A 22,853-nucleotide genomic window follows, 5' to 3' on the forward strand; every position below is an offset into this window, starting at 1 on the left:
GCGTTTCTTGTCGCCAGGGAAATTCCACAGATGACAGAAGTTCACTAATAGGAAGCGCTTGAATGAAAAGGCAATAACATCATTATTTTATCTATACATTTTTATTTGTTTATTCGACTATAAATAAAATAGAAAACAACAACAACAACAACAATATTCCCGTTTATTCAACAACTCATTTACGCTTCTCGTCATCCCCACATACACACACATGTATATTTATACTTAAAAAGACAAGACTTCTAAAGGGTATTAAAAATACAGAAATACCCTTAAAAAACACAGCTATTTTTTTATTTAAAAGTGCAATTTCATGGCTCGAGACATCATGGTTCTTAAATGTGTATATGTGTGTGTGCGTGTGATAGCATTATTGATGATTTCCCCCATGTTTTTGGGCTTCTATTTTGAAAAATTTCCACTAGACTTAGCAGTGGATTTCACAATAAAAGCACACATGAGGAGGAAACTAAGTTGAAAACCTTGTTTTCTTTCTTCTTTCCTTTTAAATTAAATTTAGATTCAATTTAAAGTTGCCAGCCATTGGAGTTTTTGGAATAAATATAATAACTAATACGACATAAATGTTGCAAGAAAAACAAAATAAAAGGACGTGAACTGATATAACACAGAGAACTAAGGTAATTCAAAGTAAATTTAACAGGTGACATGAAAATAACTTTGTAGCTTCATGCAGCACAATTTTTTAACCTAAACCTTTACATTTTTCAAAAATGTTTGACAACGTTTTTTTAGAGTGTATTTTTTTAAATATGACAAACCATTTTTTTGCAGTACATTTTTTTTTACATTTGATGAACCATTTTCTTTTCTTAGTGCAATTTTTATAATTTGATGAACTGTTGTCTATTTTCTTCTATATATATTTTTTTCTTTTTTTAATTTGACCAAAAAAAATTTGCAGTACAATTTTTTAAATTTGAGGAACCATTTTCTTTTTTTCAGTGTAATTTTTGTTTTAAATTTGATGAACTTTTTTTTCCAGTGTACCAATTCTAAATTTGACTGACCATTTTCTTTTCCAAGTGTAATTTGTGGAACCATTTTCTTTTTTCCAGTGTAATATTTCACGTTTAATGAACTGGTTTCATTTTTCCAGTGTAATATCTTAAATTTGAGGAACCATTTTCTTTTTTTCAGTGTAATACTTTAAATTTGATGAACTGTTTTCTTTTTACAGTGTAATATTTTAAACTTGACTGACCACTTTCTTTTTTCCATTGTAATATTTTAAATATGAGGAACCATTTTCTTTTTTTCCAGCGTAATCTTTCACGTTTGAAGAACCACTCTCCAGTAAAACAACCACGTACAGTAACATAATTGCTAAAAGTGGACAGTAGCTGTGTGTTAGCCGTGCTCAGTGTGAGATAAAAGGTCACACTCCGTCAGAATAAAACATTGAAAACATTTAAAATGCAGATACAGTACAGATACAGTAACAGCTGAACGGCCTCTGGTCGTCAGCGGAGGATTTTAGCGTCTTCATTTAAACCGGGCCGGGGATCTTATTTAGCGTCTCATCCCAAAGACGAAAGTCAAACTCCTTGGTTCGATGTAAATGATTGACAGGCGACGATCCTGCGTTACCACGTCGTCGCGTTCACATGTTTGGGAGAACCAGGACGAAGAATCCATTTTCTTTCATTCAAACAACACAAAATAAAACGTGTTTGTAGCTAAAAGTTCACGCTTAAATCCGCTCAGTATTTACACCGCGAAGGTCAGAACTGAGGCGACGGGTGTTCCGCGTTGACGAAATACGTGGTGAGTTGACCTTTGCCCTTGACGTTGACCACGCCCCTGAGGGTGACGGTGTAGCCGACGCTCTCCGCCATCTGCGCCGTCTCCCCCGTCACCTGAAAAACAAACAGAAAAATTTAAACGATTTTCTCCTCTTTTAGCCACTTCAGCGACAAACAGAGCTTCAAACACACACACCTGTATCTTGTCCAAGACGCCGGTGCTGTCCATCCTGCTCGCCACGTTCACCGTGTTCCCCCAGATGTCGTACTGAGGTTTGTGAGCGCCGATAACGCCGGCAATCACCGGCCCGTGGTTCACGCCTGAGGATCAGGAAAAAACCACAGAGAGCGACAGATGAGGGGGAAATAGAATAAAGTAAAATAAACTTTTTTCTTTAAAGTCCCTTCTAAAATAATTTTTTACATTTCAACACAATTTTCTTAGTTTCACTTAAATTTTTGTTAAATTAGATTTTTTTTTTCCAGTGTAATATTTTAAATTTGACAGACCATTTTCTTTCTTCAGTGTAATTTTTCTAATATAATGAACTGTTTCCTATTTTTATCAGTGTATTTTTAAAAATATGACAAACCATTTTCTTTTTTCAATAACATTATTTTTAATTTGATGAACCATTTTCTTTTTTCAGTGTATATTTTCTAATTTGATCAACTGTTTTCTATTTTTTACAGTGTATAATATTTTAAATATGGCAAACCATTTTCTTTTTTCAGTAATTTTTTTAAATTTGATGAACCGTTTTCTTTTTTCAGTGTAATATTTCAAATTTGTCAATCCCTTTTCTTTTCTCAGTGAATTTTTTTTTTTGGTGAACTGTTTTCTTTTTTCCAGTGTAATATTTTAAATTTGGCTGACCATTTTCATCTTTTATACTTGAGAAACCATTTTCTTTTTTTTCTAAAGGTTTTTGGGCGACAAGAATTATGACGCAGGAAATTAAATTCCATTCCAACCAAAGAAGAAGAGAGCGATGCTAAAAAAAAAAAAAATAGTGCTAACGGCCTTAACGTTAGCGCATGACGCGTTTCCATGACGACTGACTGGAAAAAGACGCCCACGTGACGTCATGTTTACGTGACTCCCGATTGTTAAAATGAGTCTCTAAAGTAACGCAGTTTACAAGTTAGCTCCGTTAGCACCTTTGGCGCCGCTAGCGTGCCTACTGTGGAACTGGAGCAGTCTGTTTATTAAAGTGTACTGTGTATGTGTGACTCTGTTTTTAAAGTTTAGCGTTACTTTAGAGACTTATTTTAACAATCGGGAGTCACGTAAACATGACGTCAACAACATCGTAATTTCTTTTTTTTTTTTTTACATTTTCTGACATTTAAAGGGCCAGAACGATTTATCATAATCGAGAAAATAATCGGAAAAAAAACTCACCGATCCGGAGCTTGAAGCTGTTGAACGAGTGCGTGTTGATGAGCTCCAGTTTGGCCATGAGCGCCAACGCAAACTCCACCATGGCTCGCACGTGGCTGTAGGACAGCTCCTGTTTCTGCAGGGGGCGCCAGAGGTCAACGTTATCATTCGCCTCTCAAGAGTTTACCTGAGTGTTCTGGAATGATTTTGTTGTTTTCTTTTACCTTTGTTTCATCACCCGGCGGCGCGCGAATCAGACCTGCGGCCGCCATGTACGTGCTGCCGATGGTTTTGATTTTCTCCACCGATGAGAATTTGGGTTTGGAGAGCAGCTGTTTGTGTGCGAGAGAAGAGCAGGAAGTGAGAGCAAATCAAAACACGATGCTGATGCTGCTACTGATGCTGACGCCACGTACCTCGTCAAAGTCGGATATGATCTCGTTGAGGAAGCGCAGACACTCCAGTCCGTCACGGTTAGCGCTGCTCTCGCTGTAAAACTCTTTGAACTGAGGCACCGAGGCGAACATCACGCACACGCAGTCGTACGACTGGCTGTACAGGTCCTGGAAATCAATAGATGTACTTATATATACATATATATACACATGTTAGCGCTCGTCACTAGGTTAGCGCACGTTAGCGCACATTAGTGCATGATGCGTTTCCATGACGACCGACCGGAAAAAGACGCGTGACGTCATGTTTACGTGCCGCGACACCGGAGTCCAGACACCGTTTACTAGTTAGCTATATTAGCTGCGTTAGCTCGTTTAGCGCCATTAGCTCGTTTAGTGCTGTTAGCGCGCCTACATTCAAACTGGAGCGGTCTGTTTATTAATTTTATTATTAAACGAAAAGAGTAGCGCGACAAATAACCTGTGTACTGCGTATGTGTGCCTCTGTTTTTAAACTTTAGCGTTACTTTAGCTACTTTAGTTTAGCGTTAGCGAGACTCATTTTAACAAATCCGGAGTCACGTAAACATGACCTCACGCACGTATTTTTCCGGTCAGTCGTCATGGACACGAGTCGTGCGTTAACGTGCGCTAACGTTGGTGCCATTAACCGCTGCTAGCAGGTTAGCGCACCCAGCACTAATACATACATATTAGTAAAAAGACACCATGAGACGATATGCATAATTTAAATGTTGAAAGAACCAAAAATGTTTGCGATTTCATATAAAAGTAATCTTTCTGGTCAAGAATAGCAAAAAAATATATCTTTAAAAATAAGGGAAAATTTACATTTTTATCAGTTTAGAGTAATTTCTAATCACCCATGAAAATGAAAATCTGGGTTTTAAACCATCAGAGAATGAAGAACACATGAGAATTCACTACTTATTTTCCGTCTTTCCACTAAAATAACACATTTTTCTGCCTTTACGACAATGTTTTACACTTAAAATTATTTAGTATCTCTTTGTGTACGTAGCGTTTTCGGTACTCTGGAAGTGTCGGGCCACATGAAGCCCTTTGACGGGCCAACTTTGGCCCACGAGCCCCACTTTGGACAACCCTGCTATAAACATGCTCAGACATTAATTTCTGAAATTGTCTGGAAATCATGATTATTTTAGTTTTTTATTTGTCTTCGGGGGCAACGTAAAACCCTCTGGCGGGCCGACGTTGGGCCCGCGAGCCTCACTTTGGACAACCCCGTTTGTCACATGTTGACAGACGGAAAGTGATTTTTTTTAAAAACACGGACCTGGTTGCGAACACTTTTCCCCATGAAGAAGGCGGCGACGTGCAGCGGCAGGACGTTCTGGAGGAGGAGCTTGTTGACGTTCTCCATGGTCTCCATCTCCTCGCGCTCCGTCTGGAAACAGCGCTCCAACAGGAAGTCCACGCGGCAGCCCAGCTCGTCCTGACGGACGCCAAAATACTTTACATTTTTACTTTATTTTAGGTTTCACGTCTCCTCTTCCTGATTTCATTTGGTGACATTTTATGATTTATGATTTCATTTCAACACATTTTTCTTATCTTATCCAATATAATCTCATTTAATCTCATCTCTTTTCTCATCTATCATTTTATCTTGTCTCATTTTTATCTCACCTGTTATCTCATCTGATCTATTTTATCTATAATTTCTTATCCTATCCTTTATAATCTCATTTGATCTCTTATCTCAACTATCGTTTTTTATCCTATCTCGACCCATTTAATCTAATTTAATCTCTTTTCACATCCCATCTATCTTTTCTTATCTTGTCATCTCATACTTTATCTCATATATCATACTTGATTTAATCTCTTTTGTAATCTCATTTGATCTCATCAGCCAAACCTCATCTCATTTGCCGTATCTCATATGACTCGTTTAAATTTGATCTCACATAATCTCATATAATCTCACATGATCTCTCCTATTTCATCTCTCTATCTATGTAATCTCATCTCTTATGTTGTATAATCTCATCTCATTTGCCGTATCTCCTCTACCTCATCTCATCTCTCTGAGCTGGTTTAAATTTGAGCTCACATAATCTCATATATTCTCACATAATCTCACATAATCTCATATAATCTCACATAATCCCATATAATCTCACATAATCCCATATAATCTCACATAATCCCATATAATCTCACATAATCTCATATAATCTCACATAATCTCATATAATCTCACATAATCTCTCCTACTTCATCTCTCTATGTTCTCTTATGTTCATCTCTATCTCTTATGTTGTATAATCTCATCTCATTTGCCACATCGCGTCTATCTGATCCCGTTTAAATTTGATCTCACATAATCTCACGTAATCTCTCATATTTCATCTATCTATGTAATCTCATCTCTTATGTTGTGTAATCTCATATCATTTGCCGTATATCCTCTACCTCATCTCATCTGGTTTGAATTTGATCTCACATAATCTCATATAATCTCACATAATCTCATATAATCTCATATAATCTCACATAATCTCACATAATCTCATATAATCTCACATAATCTCACATAATCTCACATAATCTCATATAATCTCATATAATCTCACATAATCTCTCCTATTTCATCTCTTATCTTGTATAATCTCATCTCTTATCTTGTATAATCTCATGTGATGGTCACTCACCTGTCGGGCCAGTATGATACAGATGATGTAAAAGATAACCAGCCAAACCCCTGACATGATGAGAGGGTCCTTTAAGACTCCAGGCCTGTTATAAAAACACAACACACACATATTCACCCTTTAACATGACGTCAAACTCGTTGTTACTTGTCTTTACAGAACATAATCCCGCAGACAGGATTATCTCGTGTCTCTCGTGTCTCACACAGAGAAAACACTTGTCTTTACAGAGACGCTCATGGATAAATAATGATGAACTGAAACCAGAGATGAGGATTTCCTCTGATCAGGTGTCAACAAAACATTGGACACCTTTGGACAAAGGAAACGTCTGAAGAGCACAGTTAAACATATATATATATATATATATATTTACATATATATAATACAGGGCTTTATGTTAACAAGTATTTATTTCACAAAATAACCTGAAATAAACTATAGCACTAATTTGATCTCATATTACTGTATTTTATTTTACCATAGTCTACTGAATTTTATTAACTATTTATTAACTAACCCTAACCCTTATTGTATTTTATTGTACTGTATCTAATTTTTATCTTATATTACTTTATTTTCTCTTATTGTATTTTCTTTTATTTTTATGTATCTTATTTTACTCTATTTTATCTTATCTTAATGTATTTTATTTTACCATAGTTTACTGAATTTTATTTTCTCTTATTGTATTGTATTTTATCCATTTTATTAATGTATCATTTTTTTTTTAAATCTTATCTTATCTCTATTTTATTTTACCTTATATTACACTATTTTATTTTATATTATTGTATTTTCTTTTATTTTTATGTATGTTATCTTACTGTATTTTATTTGATTTAATTCTATCTAATTTTATCTCATATTACTGTATTTTATTTGGTCTTATTCTACTTTATTTTATCTTATTGTATGTTGTTTTATTTTAATGAATCTTATTTTTATCTTGTCTTACTGTTAATTGTATCTTATATGACTGTATTTTCTTTTATTTTTATGTATCTTATTGTACCATATTTTATTTTACTGTATCTAATTTTATCTTATTTTACTGTATTTTATTTCATCTTCTTGTATTTTATCTTATTTTAATGTATCTTATTTTATTTTATTTTATTTTATCTGATCCATCCACAGAACATTTCTCTGACAGATAATAAAATCTTTGACGGTCTAAAATAACCCATAATACTGAATTAAGGTGTGAAAACAATCAGGCGTGAAATCACGTCCGCACGCTTGAATTAAAACCACGTTTTTTCGCTCACTTGCTGCTGTTGTAGAGCAGCTCCACCAGGCAGACGGACCGGGACGCGTAGACGTGCAGGAAGAGCGCCAGGTAAACCACCACGGCCAGAGTGAGCAGCAGCACTTTGAGCGACAGACACGTCCTGACGAACACGATCACGCCCAGCATGGCCAGCAGGCAGCAGTACAGGTAATACTGAGGTTTCACACAGAAGAAGAAGAAGAAGAATGAGACACAGAGGAGACGTTGTTATCGTCTCTGAGGTTCTGGAAAGCAACTCGAGTAATAGAACTGGTTCTTACGGGCGCGGTGTAGAGTTTGAGACCCTCCAGATCTGTACCGTTGCTGATGGAGGTGCAGTTGTTTCCAGGCAGGAAGAACTGAAAGGACAATTAAACGCAAAAGAAAACTCTGGTTAAATAAGGAAGAAAATACATTTTTTTATTGGTTTGAATCCCTGTTTGACTTCCTCTCTGGCCCAGAACGTAAAAAAAAAAAATACACAGAACGAGATCTAAAACCAGATGTTTCCGCCTTCAAAAGCAGATCCTTCAGTTCCAGATCATTTTGTAGATATTTCCAGTTAAAAGTATTGAAGTATTTTGGTACTCAAACAAGTCCTGGGACCAAAAGTCCCTGCACTTTTCTGCTAAAAAACCACCTTTCATTCGTTTGTATGGCGCTGCATTACGTCAAGGCTCGGTCACACCGTGAGCAAACACTAGGTGTCAGTAAAGAGAGGAAAAAAAAAACATTTTAACAGGAAGAAATCATAGAAAAATCAAAGAAATGTGCAGCATCTGCCTAGGCCGGTTGTGGTGAAAGGGGCAAATGTTATAGTTACAGCTGTTAGCATAATTAAAATAGTGCTAACAAACATATTTAATGTCATAATTCTATCTGTGTTCTATTCTATTTTATTTCCTCTCCATGTGTCTTATTTTATCTTATCTTGCTCTGTATTTTATTTTATTTTATCTTAAAATTACTGTATCTTATTTTACCTTAGTTTACTGTATTTTATCTTATTGTATTTTATTTTCCTTTAATGTATTTTATCTTATCTTACTGTGTCTTCTTTTATGTTAGCTTATTGTATTTTATGTGCAGTTATTTCATGTTATGAAATGTGCAGCATCTGCCGAGGCCGGTTGTGGTGAAAGGGGCACGGTGTACACAGTAAAGTCAAATTTTTGATGGAAATTAAGTCTATTAAATATTTAAAAAAAAACTTAAATATGTGTGTGTAAATGTATGTTGAATGTAATAAATGTAATACTGTGATAGTTACAACTAAATATCTTACTGCTAGCATAATTAAAACAGTGCTAACAAACATATGTAGGGTCATAATTCTGTCTGTATTCTATTCTAAAGAACGCACCATGAGCAAACACTAGGTGTCAGTAGTGAGAGAAAAAAAACGTCTCCGTTTTAACAGGAAGAAATTGTAGAAAAATCAAAGAAATGTGCAGCATCTGCCTAGGCCGGTTGTGGTGAAAGGGGCACGGCGTACACAATAAAGACAAATTTTTGATGGAAATGAAGTCTATTAAATACATAAAAAACAAATGAAACGTAAATATATGTGTATATATATATGTATGTTGAATGTAATACACTTAATAACTAAATATCTTACTGTTAGCATTATTAAAACAGTGCTAACAAACATATTTAGGGTCATAATTCTGTCTGTATTCTATTCTTAAGAAGAAGAAAATAAAAAAAAGACTAGAACTTACAAAATTAAGGATGGCCATTAGCAGCGTGATGAGCACGACAAGTGTGACCACAAACACGCGCAGCGCCGCCCTGGTGGACAGACTGCGGGACAGTCCCGAAATCCACTGGATGCCGACGGGCATCTTTGAGCGCCATTTCTAATTTATAAAAAAAAAATGAGATAAAGAAAAACAACAAATACAACCACGTCAGAACTCAATTTTAGCTTCGAAATCGATGGTGAATTCATGCTAACGTTTGTTTTACCTCCAAGTATCCGGTGAACGCGATGGACAGAAGCAGCACGAGCACGGGGAAGGTCGCTCCGTAAGACACCGCTAACTCAAAGTTCCTGAAAAGTCATTAAGGGAATTCATTTATTTATTTAACGTAGCGGGGTCCCGAGTTCCTTTTTCAAAATAAAAGAGGACTCGCCTCTCAGAGACCAGCATCTGGACGGTGAAGAGAGTGATGAAGATGAACGTGACGCAGCTGATGGAGTGATGAAGACCCTTCACTTCTGACACTCTGAACTGCACACACACACACACACACACACACACACACTGGTGTTATGTAAAGTTTGTGGTAATTATCTGTTCTGAAAAAGGCTAAAAGTCAAAATTATGAGATAAAAAGTCGAAATAATGAGATTAAAAGTCATAGATATAAAGTCAAAATTTGAGATAAAAAGTCGAAAATATGAGATTAAAAAGTTGAAATTATGAGATAAAAAAAAGTCATAATGAGATAAAAAGTCAATTATGAGATTAAAAAAAGTCATAAAGAAGTTGACGTTTTGAGATAAAGTCTAAATTATGAGATAAAAAAGTCATAATAATGAGATAAAAAGTCTAAATTATGAGATAAAAAAAAGTCATAATGAGATAAAGTCAATTATGAGATTCAAAAGTCATAATAATGAGATAAAAAGTCATAATTATGAGATAAAAAAAGTCATAATGAGATAAAAAGTCATAATTATGAGAAAAAAATCAAATTTTGAGATAAAAAGTCGAAATTATGAGATAAAAAGTCATAATTATGAGATAAAAGTCTTAATAATGAGATAAAAAGTCATAATTATGAGATTAAAAAGTTATAATTATTAGATGAAAAGTCAATAATGAAATAAAAAGTCATAATTATAAAGTCGAAATTTTGAGATAAAAAGTCGAAATTTTGAGATAAAAAGTCTAAATTATGAGATGAAAAAGTCATAATGAGATAAAAAAAGTTGAAATTATGACAAAAAGTCATGATAATGAGATTAAAAAAGTTGAAATTATGATTAAAAAAGTCATAATAATGAGATTAAAAAGTTGAAATTATGATAAAAAGTCATAATAATTTGATAAAAAAGTTGAAATTATGATAAAAAGTCATAATAATGATAACAAGTCCAAATCATCAGATAAAAACTCGAAATTATGAGATAAAAAGTCATAATTATGAGATGAAAAGTCATAATTATGAGATAGAAAATCAAACAGGTATAAAAGCACAGAACTGATCTCAGACCTGAGGATAAATCTACCTGTCTCTCCAGACTGAGGTCGTTAAACAGCAGAGTCAAACAGTTGAGCTTCTTCGCCCTCCGCCTGGTTTTTCAAAATAAGAGCGTCATTAGGTGAAGAATCAAAAATAATCGTGATCAGGGTTACCACAAAGCTTTCCTTTCAGACCTTCTTTTCTCATGATTCTCAAATGTATTCATACTTTAAGTCATTAAACACACATACCCTGCTGTATCCCGTGTGTCCAGAGATCCCCTGACGCGATGATCCACAACCAGACTGGAACAAAAATAAAATACATTTTAAAAATAATTAAAAAATTAAAACAAAGCAGCTGGAAACTAAAGTTTGTTCACACACATAAACAAAATCTGAACTAAGCCTTTAAGTACTAATGTTTTCTTGATGGACGCTCTCCGTCCTTAGCTCCTCCCACCACGGACAGACGAACGCGACAGTTGTACGCGACAGGAAGTAAATCCTTCTAAATCTCTAAAAGACTCCGCCCACATTGTGTCAATTTGTATGACAATTTTTTTGTTTTTGTTTTACTGTACGAAACATCGCGTAATGCGTTTATCAAACGGACTTGATTAGCCTGCTAGTTAGCAAACCTAGCTATAATGCTAACAAAATAAATGCATGTTTGCCTGTTGGTCAAGTGTATATATTTTTTACTTTTGCATTAGCGTGTGCTGGAGAAACATAAGACGTCTATTTGTGTAATTTACTTTTACTTTTTTACACATTTTTTTTTTGGTAGCGCAGAAACTTGTGGTCACTGCTGGAATCGCAATCTTTTTTAGAGTTTAAATCAGAGTTTTATAGCCTATTTTACACTTTTAACACGAATACATCTGCCTAGGCCGATTGTGGTGAAACAGAAAAATGGTAGCCAACGTAGCGGTGAGGTAAAGACAGAAGAAAAATATACATATACAGTATATATAACAGTTTAAATTCAGTCAGTTTATGGGGGGAAAGAGCAGTATTTTAGTATTTCTGGGTTCTTACCAGTCGGGGTTGCTCTGACACGTCGGTCCGTCCTGAAGCAAACGGACAAAAACACAGCGTCAACAACAACGACAACAACATCTTTAAACGTAATACATACATACATACGATACGTACGAGCGTCAGCTGCGACTGGTGGGTGATGACTTTGGACGGGACGATCCTCTTCTGCGAGGCTTTGGCGTCCGGGTTGCTGAGGTCGGCGAAAGGGTGGATGGTTCGCCACGACTGCATGTACTGAGACATGCGGACTGAGGCGCGCTGCCGGGTCTCGCCGGACGCTAAAGTGTGCATCTGAAATCAACAATTCGGTGGGATTATTTTTACTTAATCGGGAATCAGAGACAGCCCTATTCAGAAATTACCAACGTTACTAGAAAGCCTCAGTACCCCCTTCAAAACTGTCTCAACCAGAAAATTAAAAACAAGAATCTGCAGTGGAGATGCGATAGAAAAACTGACAGTACACATTCGACACATGGCCGTCCCCAAATATGCTAACATCGCTGTCCTCTTGTTACTTACGAAATGATAACAACACGCTATCACGCTATATACGATAACAAATAACGATATATCGCTATCTGTCGAACTAAAGAAAACAAAAACACTACGGGCGGGAATCGCCAGAGACACCACGATACAATATTATCACGATATTGCGATATACCGAGAGTGAGCACCACCTAGTGGACTTTTAAAAAAAAATCAAAAGCGGTATAACATAGCTATGCTAAATATTGTGATATTTTACTGTATCGATTTCCCATACCCCTAAAAGTGTTGATGAGCGCCATCCTGAGGACTATTATCGTATCTCTAAGAGTCGGGATAACGATATATTGCAGTATCGACACTTTTTAACCAAATTTGCATAAATGAGACACGTAAAAACAAACAAACAAAAAACAACAGATTACGAATTTGCACAAACATGCTCACTGACCTGTTTTGGCCTCCTGGGGGCGCTCACCGGCTTGCGAGGGTCGATCACCAGGTATGTTTTCCGTCCTTGAAGGAGAGGATCTCGACTCCCCCCGTTCCCCTCCTCCACTTGGTACGCCCCGTTCAAATGATGCAGCGTCTCCTCGGTGATGTGGACTCGTCTGTTGACAATCACGGTTTCATATGAATCAGTATTTTCAGATATATCAGATTTACCTTTTTTTTTAACCGTCTCGGAGCAGATTCGAAGACTCACTCGGGCAAACCTCCAGACTCCATGTGGTTGGCCAGCGTCACGTCATGTGACCACACGTCGTACTGCCACTTCTGCAGGCCGATCACGCCGCACAGCACGTAGCCCGTGTGCACGCCAACGCGCATGCTGATCTCCACGCCGGTCGCCTCGCGCAGTTTGCTGCAAAGACACAAACAACGTAAATAAACGCGAAAAAAAAAAAGCATCTGAAATCGTCCGTGATCCCATTTCGCGGGCGCTAATTCGCATCATTTCAAAATAAAAGTGTTTGTTTTGATGCGGAACGACGTATATTTCACAATAAAACACATATTTACGATGCAAAATTAATCTCTATATAACAAAAATAAGACATGGGTCACATGAGATGAAGTTTGAGACCTTTGGCCTAAACAAAGCCCTAGCGCATAACCAGTTAATGCCTTATGCTAATGCTAGCCTAACCACAATCCTAATCTTAGTTCTTAACTTAACCAGCTCCTCAAATATGACGTTATGCCTCAATACGACCAGGTTTTGAGGACTAGGTCCATGTTTATACCTAAAAAAAAGTTTTTTAATTCTGCTAAAACTATGCGGACGTTAGCATATGTTTCGTTGCTAGTTTCTGCTAAACATATGCCAGTTAGCACATACATATCTTTAGCTGCTATTTAGTTTCTACTAAAAATACACATATGCTAACATGACATGGCAGAAAATTACTAGCAGCTGGTTAGTTAACATGTGCACATGTTAGCATATGTTTAGCACCGAATCAAATACTGTAGCTCACGGTAAAACCGCAAAATGCAAATTTGTTTGTGCGTAATTTGCATTTTTGAAAAATTTTGAAAAACTATCGTGAAAAACACACGAGGAAGTCGCGTCGTCATGGAGCCAAGCTAGTAAAATCCCATGCAAATCGCTGGCACAGTTAACTGTCACTGCAGCAACAGAGATAAGCTAATGAGCTACGCTAGCATGGCGCTAACGTGTGAGCACAATTAGTGGGGTAAAGACATTTTTTAACCTTTAAAGAACGTGGAGGTTAGAAACTGACCTGATGGCCGTGCACATGTCCAGTCCCATCTGTACACAGCTCCTAGCGTGAGTAGGAATCGGGTCGGGGAGACCGGACACACAGTAGTAGCAGTCGCCGAGGATCTTGATGCGGAGACATCCGTTCCTCTAAAGACGGGGGAATGAAAGACAGTCGGACAAAGTTACGACTTCAAGCGTCTTGTTGATTCTTTATTCTCGCGTGATCGTGCGCGGTAGCCGCGAGGCTAACTAACGTTCACCTTCGCTATGTCGTCGAATCGTCCAAAGAGCTTGTTGAGCACGGCGACCAGCTCCTCAGGAGTGCAGCTGCTCGCTAACTTGGTGAAGCCCACGATGTCCGCGTACAAGATGCTGCGCAAAAACAAAACGTGGGTAAATACACAGAAAAAAAAACATGCAAATAAAAGCTAATTTAAGATAACAGGCATTTTGCTAATGATCACATTAACGACGGCTCAGTTCAATCGAAGTGGAACAGTGAGCCAACATGGAACCTGACACTGAGGAATCTAAATGGAACTCGGCCATCGTTCATTTAATTATTTGTGGTTTTCCTCCGTGGCCTCTCAAAATGGCCGCCTTTTACCGTTGCTGTAATAAGCTGTGAAACCAAAACACGCCTCTGCATAGCTTTGTGTCAAAGTATGAATGATTTATGAGTAATAATTAGTGCTGGGCACGTTAACGGTGGTTAACGGCGTCAACGCACGATGCGTTTCCATGACGACTGATCGGAAAAAGCCGCGTGTGACGTTATGTTTCCGTGTCTCCAGATCGTTAAAACGAGTCTCTAAAGTAACGCTAAACTTTAAAAACAGAGGCACACATACGCAGTTACACAGGTACGCTGGTTATTTGTAGCGCTGCTCTTTTCGTTTAAAAAAACAGACCGCTCCAGTTCCACTGTAGGCTAACGCTAACGGCGCTAAACGAGCTAATGCAGCTAACGGAGCTAACTGGTAAACGGTGCCTGGATACCGGTGTTGCGGCACGTAAGCTAGAAAAATTGCAGAATCCAAAGCTAAAAAAAAAAACAGAATCCAAAGCTAGAAAAATTGCAGAATCCAAAGCACGAAAATCGCAGAATCCAAAGCACAAAAATCACAGAATCCAAAGCTAGAAAATCACAGAATCCAAAGCACGAAAATCACAGAATCCAAAGCTAAAAAAATCGCAGAACGCAAAGCTAAAAAAAAAAACAGGATCCAAAGCTATAAAATTGCAGAATCCAAAGCTATAAAATTGCAGAATCCAAAGCTATAAAATCGCAGAATCCAAAGCTGTAAAATCGCAGAATCCAAGGCTGTAAAATCGCAGAATCCAAAGCTAAAAAATTGCATAATCCAAAGCTATAAAATCGCAGAATCCAAAGCTAGAAAGTCGCAGAATCTGAAGCTAAAAAAATAAAACGCGGGTCTTTTCACGGTCAGTCGTCATGGAAACGCGGCGTGCGCTAACGTGCGTTAAGCTAACGCCCAACACTAGCAATAATGATGTTTAATTGTATATTTATGTGGTAAAACTACAATACGATAAATATATTTAGGAGCGTCTACACATTTAAAGGATTTCCAATATACATTTTCGTAAAGGATCGAAGTCAAATAGGGCACCTGCCCTCTAGTGAATCTTTTTGGTAACTGCAGGCAGTGTACGTATCAAATAACAGCATCTATATCATTATCCTTCTTTTTAAAAAAAAGAATATGTGTATTTTCTTGTAGTTTTGAGTCTCTTTACGATGTTTTTGTGTGTCTTTTTCGAAAGTTTCTGACCTCCGTTGATGGTTTCGTGTAAAATTAAAAAACTTTATGTCTTTCCATGTGCTAAGTTTTTGTATCTTATCTGTTTATCTGTTTGTATATAGTGAATACCTGACGTCTTTGTGCTGCCGTACGTAGAGGCTGTGGAAGTTGTGGCTGTTGTTCTCCTTCCCCCCGTCGCTCTTCGGCTTGATCAGCCTCTTGATCACCTCCGTCCTCAGCTCCATGGCGAGGTAGCGTGGCAACACCGACAAGAGGAGCTGCTCCTGTTGCCGGGTGGGGGTGTGGGAACAAACGTGAATTTTATTTTTAATTTTTTAATTTTGGGACTCACAGACAGGTGACTTGAATTTCGCGACCGAGGTCGTAAAAAGAAACAGGTCGGCGATCGAAGGGCCTCGTCGATGGCGACGCCGCTGTTTGCTCGTCGGACCGCTTTTCATCTATTTGTTTACTTTTGAGATGAATAAGTGTCGACCATGAGTTTGCCTACGCCGTCGCTGCCGAGCTGCAGACGAGTGAATGATTAATCTGTTGACCTAATAGGATCGAGAATAGATACGTGGCAAACAAGCCCAGGCAAGATTACACACAACCGTTCCAAGAAAATCTATTTATAGTGTGTAGAAATATGCTATTTAAACACCCAGATGGATGGAAATATAGCTGTTTATATTAAATCACAATGAAGTCAGCGTAACCCAGTGTTTTTAATGGATATATTCGTGTTTTAATAATAGCTAAATGGCATCTTCAAACACAGGTCAGGTTTGTTCAGGTGTGTGCGTCTCAGCACGACACCGCGGCAATAAACCCCCGCAATAAGCAGAGCAAATAAAGACTGATCCAATTTTAAAAAAAACACTTCTGCTCTGTTTTAATTGATGAAATACGCGAAATACAGTAAACTGCGATCGTGTAACTGTGTTTTAACCTGCTGATATTTCCTGATCTCCTTCCGCGAGCGTATGGCGCTGAACTCCTCCCTCTTCTGATTGGAAATCCTGAGATCGTGCTCCGACGTCCACAGGTGGAAAACCCCGACGCAGTTCACGCACAGGAAGAGCACGGCGTTAGCGATCAGCTGGCGAGAGAAGACGATGAAGACACAAAGGTTATCTTCAAAAACACATACATTTATTCTACTTATTTATATATATATATATCTGCAAGATAAATAACAGTTTGTGTCAGGAGCAACAAAAACATGCGGGTCATTTTGAAATTTGTTTCCATAAGGAAACGTAACCGCTAATTTTCCAAACATGCAAATCACGCAGAAACTACAACATGAAAAGGTCAGTGGCTGATTTTTTCCCCACATTTGCATTTTGCGGTTTTACCGTGAGCAACAGTTTTTGTTTTCGGTGCTAAACATATGCTAACGTGTGCACATGTTAACTAACCAGCTGCTAGTCATTTTCTGCCATGTCATGTTAGCATATGTGGCTGTTTAGCAGAAACTAAATAGCAGCTAAAGATATGTATGTGCTAACTGGCATATGTTTAGCAGAAACTAGCAACGAAACATATGCTAACATGTGCATAGTTTTAGCAGAATTTAACCTGCAGATAAACATACACACAGCACGTGTTGGCATATGCATTTGTTTAGCTGCTAGTCATTATCTGCCAAACATACTCACATGTTAGCATAATGTATATTTTTAGCGGAAACTAACTAGCATCGAAACATATGTACACTATATGCTAATCTGGGTATGTTTGACCGAAACTAGCAACTTAACATATTCATATGTTACCATGTGCATATATTTAACAGAAACCTAATATGTGCATAAGTGTAACAGAATTTAACCGGCAGCTAAACAAATGCATATGCTAATGTGCGTATGTTAAGCTGCTAATCATGTTCTACTCACATTGTAGCATATGTGTATGTTCTACAACTATCAGCTAAATATAGGTACATGCTAACCTGCATATGTTTGGACAAAACTGGCTACTAAACATATTCATATGCTAACATGTGCAAATGTTTAGCAGAATTTAATTAGCAGCTTCACATACTCACATGTTAGCATATGCATTTCCTTAGTAGCTTGTCATTTTCTGCCAAACATACACGTTAGCATATGAATTTTATTAGCTGCTAGTCATTTTCTGCCAAACATACTCACATGTTAGCATAATGCATCTTTTTAGTGGAAACTCACTAGCAGCTAAACATGTACAGTATATGCAAACCTGCGACTGTAACTAGCAACTAAACATATTCATATGCCATCATGTGCAACATACAAACATGTTAGCATATGCATTTCTTTAGCAGTTAGTAATTTTCTGCCCAACATACGCACATGTTAGCATATGAATTTTATTAGCTGCAATCATTTTCTGCCAAATATACTCACATGTTAGCATATGCGTGTGATTAGCTCAAACTAACTGGCAGCTGGTTGTGTGACTGGTTTGTTTTTAAAAAGTCACACACTACAGCTTTAATTAGTCAAATACTGTTATACCTGAACAGCCAGGTCCGGCATCTCTGGACTCGTGACGGGAACGTAGACGCTGATGATGACGATGTGCGAAACGCTGGTCCCGATGCCGACCATGAGAGCCCAGGCCAGCGAGAGCGGCAGCACAGTGTAGACGCTCAGAGACAGGAAGAGGAAAAACGCCACCTGTTCAAGGTCAAAGGTTAGAGTTCAGATTGTTTACAAAAACCTAAAGCATCCTTTTTTAAATGACAGTCCGACTCCGCCTCCTCACCTGCTCCCACGCGGTGACCGGGCCGCCCGTGAAGACGAACACCACGGCGGTTGTGTAAAGCGTCCCCCAGACAAAGAGGGCCAGGGCGCCGCCGCAGCGCCGCACGGTGGCGAGCCAGGGCAAGCACACGAGCAGCAGCGTGCTGAGACAGAGAACCACGCACACCACGGCCAGCGCGCCGACGTGAACCACGATGTCCTGCACAGAGACGGAGACGACACGTGTCAGATGTCAACACGTTGTACAATAACAATTTTTACATTTTGTCATAAAAGAAACTTTAAAATAAATGCTTGATTTACATTTACAAAAATGTATTTACATTTCTAGTGCTGGGCACGTTAACGCATTAGCGCCGGCTAACGGCGTTAACGCTAATGCACATTAGCGCATGAAGCGTTTCCATGAGAACTGACAGAAAAAAGACACGCGTGACCTTTTACTTTAGCAGTTAGCTAGGTCTTTGGGCGACAAGAAAAATTACTCTGGTATACTCGCGCGTCAGCTTCCTTTAATATCGCAAGGAATTGGACGCATTCCAATCAAAGAAGAAGAGAGCGATGCTAAAAAAAAATTTAGTGCTAACGGAGTTAACATTAACGCATGATGTGTTTCCATGACAACTGACCGTAAAAAGACGCTTGTGACGTCATGTTAACGTGACTCCCGATTGTTAAAATGAATCTCTAAAGTAACGCAGTTTACCAGTCTGCGTTAGCTCCTTTAGCGCCGTTAGCGCACCTAGAGTCGAACTGGAGCGGTCTGTTTATTAAACGATAAGAGCTGCGCTAACAAATAACCAGCGTACCTGTGTACTGCGTATGTGTGCGTCTGTTTTTAAAGGTTAGCGTTACTTAAGAGACTCATTTTAACGATCGCCATCTTTTTCCGCTAAGTCGTCATGGGTTAATGTGCGTTAACGTTAACCGCCGTTAACGTGGCCAGCATTATACATTTCTTATTCATCTAGATTAATCTAGTTTTTAATATATTGGTTTTTAGTAAAGCTGTCAAACGTTAACGAGTCAACGCTAACGCATGTTAACGCGCAACACGCTTCCATGACGACTGACCGGGAAAAGACGCATGTGACGTCATGTTTACGTGACTCCGGATTGTTAAAAATGAGTCTGTAAAGTAACGCTAAACTTTAAAAACAGACGCACACATACGCAGTTACACAGGTACGCTAGTTATTTGTAGCGCTGCTCTTTTAGTTTAATAAACAGACCGATCCAGTTCAACTGTAGGCGCGCTAACCGGGGCTAAAAGGAGCTAACGCGGCTAACGGAGCTAACTGCTAAACGGTGTAACGTAAACATGACGTCATGCGCGTCTATTTCCGGTCAGTCGTCTTGGGAAACGTGTCATGCGTTAACCTTTTAACCTAGCTATTATGTCACAAAAAAAAATGCCCGGCATAGCTGTTAGCCTAGCCGTTAGCCATGAAAGTCTGTAGCTAACCATACTCTTTACAACTTTGGACAGAGCACATTGTTTTTTTTAATTCGCACATTTTGCACGGCACTAGTTTTTAGCACTATTTAGTCAACATTTGAATGTAAACAACATCATTTGACATAATACTCACAGTTAAATAACCTTTAAGTGAGAACGATATACTACATATATGTACATATTCTTCAAAACCACGCAGATTATTTTGTTCTGTGAACCAACACACTTTCTGTAAGATAGGAACATTCAGGAAATAATTAAATTGATGACCTACATAGTGTAGTGTACTGTACGATCTATTTCCAACCATTTCACTGTACTGCATCACAAACAGGCTTTGTAATTACAGGTTTCATGTCTTATTTCCTGCGCTGCACTCGAGGTTGTAAATGTTTTGCGATCGCGCCGACGACGCTCGCCGCTCTGATGCAATGGAAACACTGTGTATGCGTGTGTGTGTGTGTGTGTAATTTTAATCTCTTTCTTCTTCTTCTTCTTCCTGCCTGTCATCTGACTCCATCTGTCTCGGGTAACCCCTGCACACAGCGTTCCCCTCATCATTTCAGCTTCACCTGTGCTTATCTCAGACAAACATCAGGGTAAACAGGAAAAAAAAAACCTTTATCTTTTGGATCTCTGGTGATACAGAACAAACATAATTGTAGCCCTGTAACATTTATTTTCAAACTGGTTGAAAAACTGTAAATACCCATTAAAGCTAGGGTCTGCCAGTCTAGAAAAGCTAGCTCTCGCTGGTGACTGTACAACACCTGAAACAAAAACAAAACATATATAAAAGAGGTCTACTGAGATGGATATTGGTGTTTTTTAGTGCCTTAGATTGTAGTAAATTCAAAAAATTCAAAAAAAGCATTTTTCTGATATTATATTTAAATTATTGTTGGGTATTATTGGGGGAAAAACAAGCAAATGAGTGATTCCTAATGAAGATAACTCAGTACGGGACTTAACAGGTTCAGACGAATTCTCGAATATCATCGGCATATTAAGAAAACAGTTGAAATTAAAGTTAGGGTTTGTACGTCCAGAAAAACTACAACTAACAGGCTTTAGACAACAATTAAACTGGCTAAATACAGTATATAAATACAGGTTTTTGGCAGAAATGGGGGAACATTTCAAAAATCTACCACTATACTACGCCAAAAAACACGCAAGTAAATAAAGAAATGTATTAAAGGTAACGAAAACTAAGACTTAAGATAGATGTGATGGATGTTGATGTTTTTCGGTGCTTCAGATCGTAGTAAATTAAATATAAGTCGGTTTTTGTATAAAAAAAGAATTCAGCGGAATTCTAGGGTATCATCAGCATATAAAGAAAACTTAAAATATTAAAGATAGGGTCTGTGTGTCCGGAAAAGCTAACACCAACAGGCTCTAGACAACAATTAAACTGGCTGTTAAAATAAATATAAACAAGAGTAAACTCAATACAAGGAAGTAAATAAAGAAATGTATTAAAGGGAACGAAAACTAAGATTTAAGATGTTTTTTGGTGCTTCAGATAGTAGTAAATTAGACAGCAGTAGTAGCAGGAATTCTGGGGTATCATCGGCATAAAAACGGTTGAAATTAAAGTTAAGACGATAAAAGCTAGCGGTACTAGAAAATCAGTTAGTAGGAAATTGTTAATTGCGGCCTTCTACCGAATTAAATAGGTTGAGGTGAATTCTCAGGAATCGTCAGCATATAAAGAAATTAACATATAGTACGGAAAAGCTACCTTATTCAAATACAACCCTTTGCATTGGCCCCATCATCAAAGTCCGCCCCCAAACAATGGCTGCCTAACTTAGGTCGGTAGGACGGCTGCTTCGTGATAGGCTGTGTTTACTCGTCCATTTCGGAATGTAAACAAATCCATTCGTTGATCAAATTTCAACCACATCCTCTTCTTGAGGGTTGCAAGAAGAGCTAAAGCCAATACCAGCTAAACTAGGGCCAAATGCTGGGTTCACCCTGGTCGCCAATCCATCACAGGACCAACATCCAGAGACAAACAACCATTCACTCAGTTTAGAGCATCCAATTGACCTAATCCCTAATCTGCATCAGTCCAAATAAAACCCTGACGGACAGACATGTGGTGCAATTTTCTTACCCGTCCCGTGGTGGGAATGAGGATGATGATGACCACGCAGAAGAGCAAGGACAGCACCAGTCCGGTCAGCATGGCGGGCGTCTCCTCCACGCACCTCAGGAAAGACCTGTGGACCGCCTGGTAGCAGCAGCACACGCCGTCCTTCAAACTCTGTCTGGACGTGGTGCTTTGCAGGTCGTCGTCTCGGTGCGCCCCGTCCCACCAAGAGTCGATGCTGTCCCTCGGGTGGAACATCGCGGACGGCGTGTCGCGGAACGCCGTCGGACTGCCGCAAATCGAGTTGCCGGCGTTCCCTTGAGCCGAATCGTCCCCGTTTCGCATCTCGTCTGTCTTTGAGTCCAAAAGAGGTTCTGGGAGATTGACGGAAATGGCGGGATTTGCGTTTCCAAAGGAGCATCGGACTAACGCGGGACTGGATCTCGCGCTGCTGCAGTCGGAGTCGCTGTTGCCATTGGTTTGGCTAGGAACGCGGCTGTCTGCTAGCAGCGTGCCGCGCGAGGATTCGACCTCGCAGTCCAGATTTCGTGGCACGGAATTGGCCTTGAAAGGTTCGGGAACGCGCGCGGTACCATTTGCGGATTGGCCACTTGGCGTTTGAGTGAATTCGTCAAGCTCCAGAGGTTTGCCTCCTTCCCCGGAACCGAACACAACGTCAGGGAACAAAGGCACCGCCGGCGCTCCTCCTCCTCCACCTCCAGGTCCCACCGGACCCTGACGACCCAGTGACTCGTCTGGCATCGCGGCGTCCGTCACCTCGTTTCCTCGGGTTGTCCG

The 22,853-nt window shown here is 38.8% G+C and overlaps 1 protein-coding gene across 1 annotated transcript; it reads right to left on the minus strand.

Moving 5' to 3' along the window:
- Positions 1-1,745: 1,745 nt before the first annotated feature.
- LOC310942181 (adenylate cyclase type 2) lies at positions 1,746-22,817 on the minus strand (the record flags this gene model as incomplete). Its single annotated transcript, XM_083907504.1, has 25 exons — positions 1,746-1,880; positions 1,963-2,087; positions 3,172-3,286; positions 3,375-3,482; positions 3,567-3,713; positions 4,864-5,022; positions 6,245-6,329; positions 7,516-7,691; positions 7,799-7,876; positions 9,242-9,379; positions 9,489-9,573; positions 9,657-9,754; positions 10,759-10,822; positions 10,964-11,017; positions 11,753-11,784; positions 11,870-12,046; positions 12,699-12,858; positions 12,954-13,112; positions 13,996-14,123; positions 14,237-14,348; positions 15,872-16,026; positions 16,695-16,844; positions 18,247-18,408; positions 18,497-18,694; positions 22,080-22,817. 25 exons carry the CDS (start codon positions 22,815-22,817, stop codon positions 1,746-1,748), a joined length of 3,738 nt encoding a protein of 1,245 aa, XP_083763630.1.
- Between the last annotated feature and the right edge of the window lie 36 nt (positions 22,818-22,853).

Source organism: Microchirus variegatus, assembly GCF_963457635.1.
Source record: "Microchirus variegatus genome assembly, chromosome: 2".
In the NCBI taxonomy this organism is placed as follows: domain Eukaryota; kingdom Metazoa; phylum Chordata; class Actinopteri; order Pleuronectiformes; family Soleidae; genus Microchirus; species Microchirus variegatus.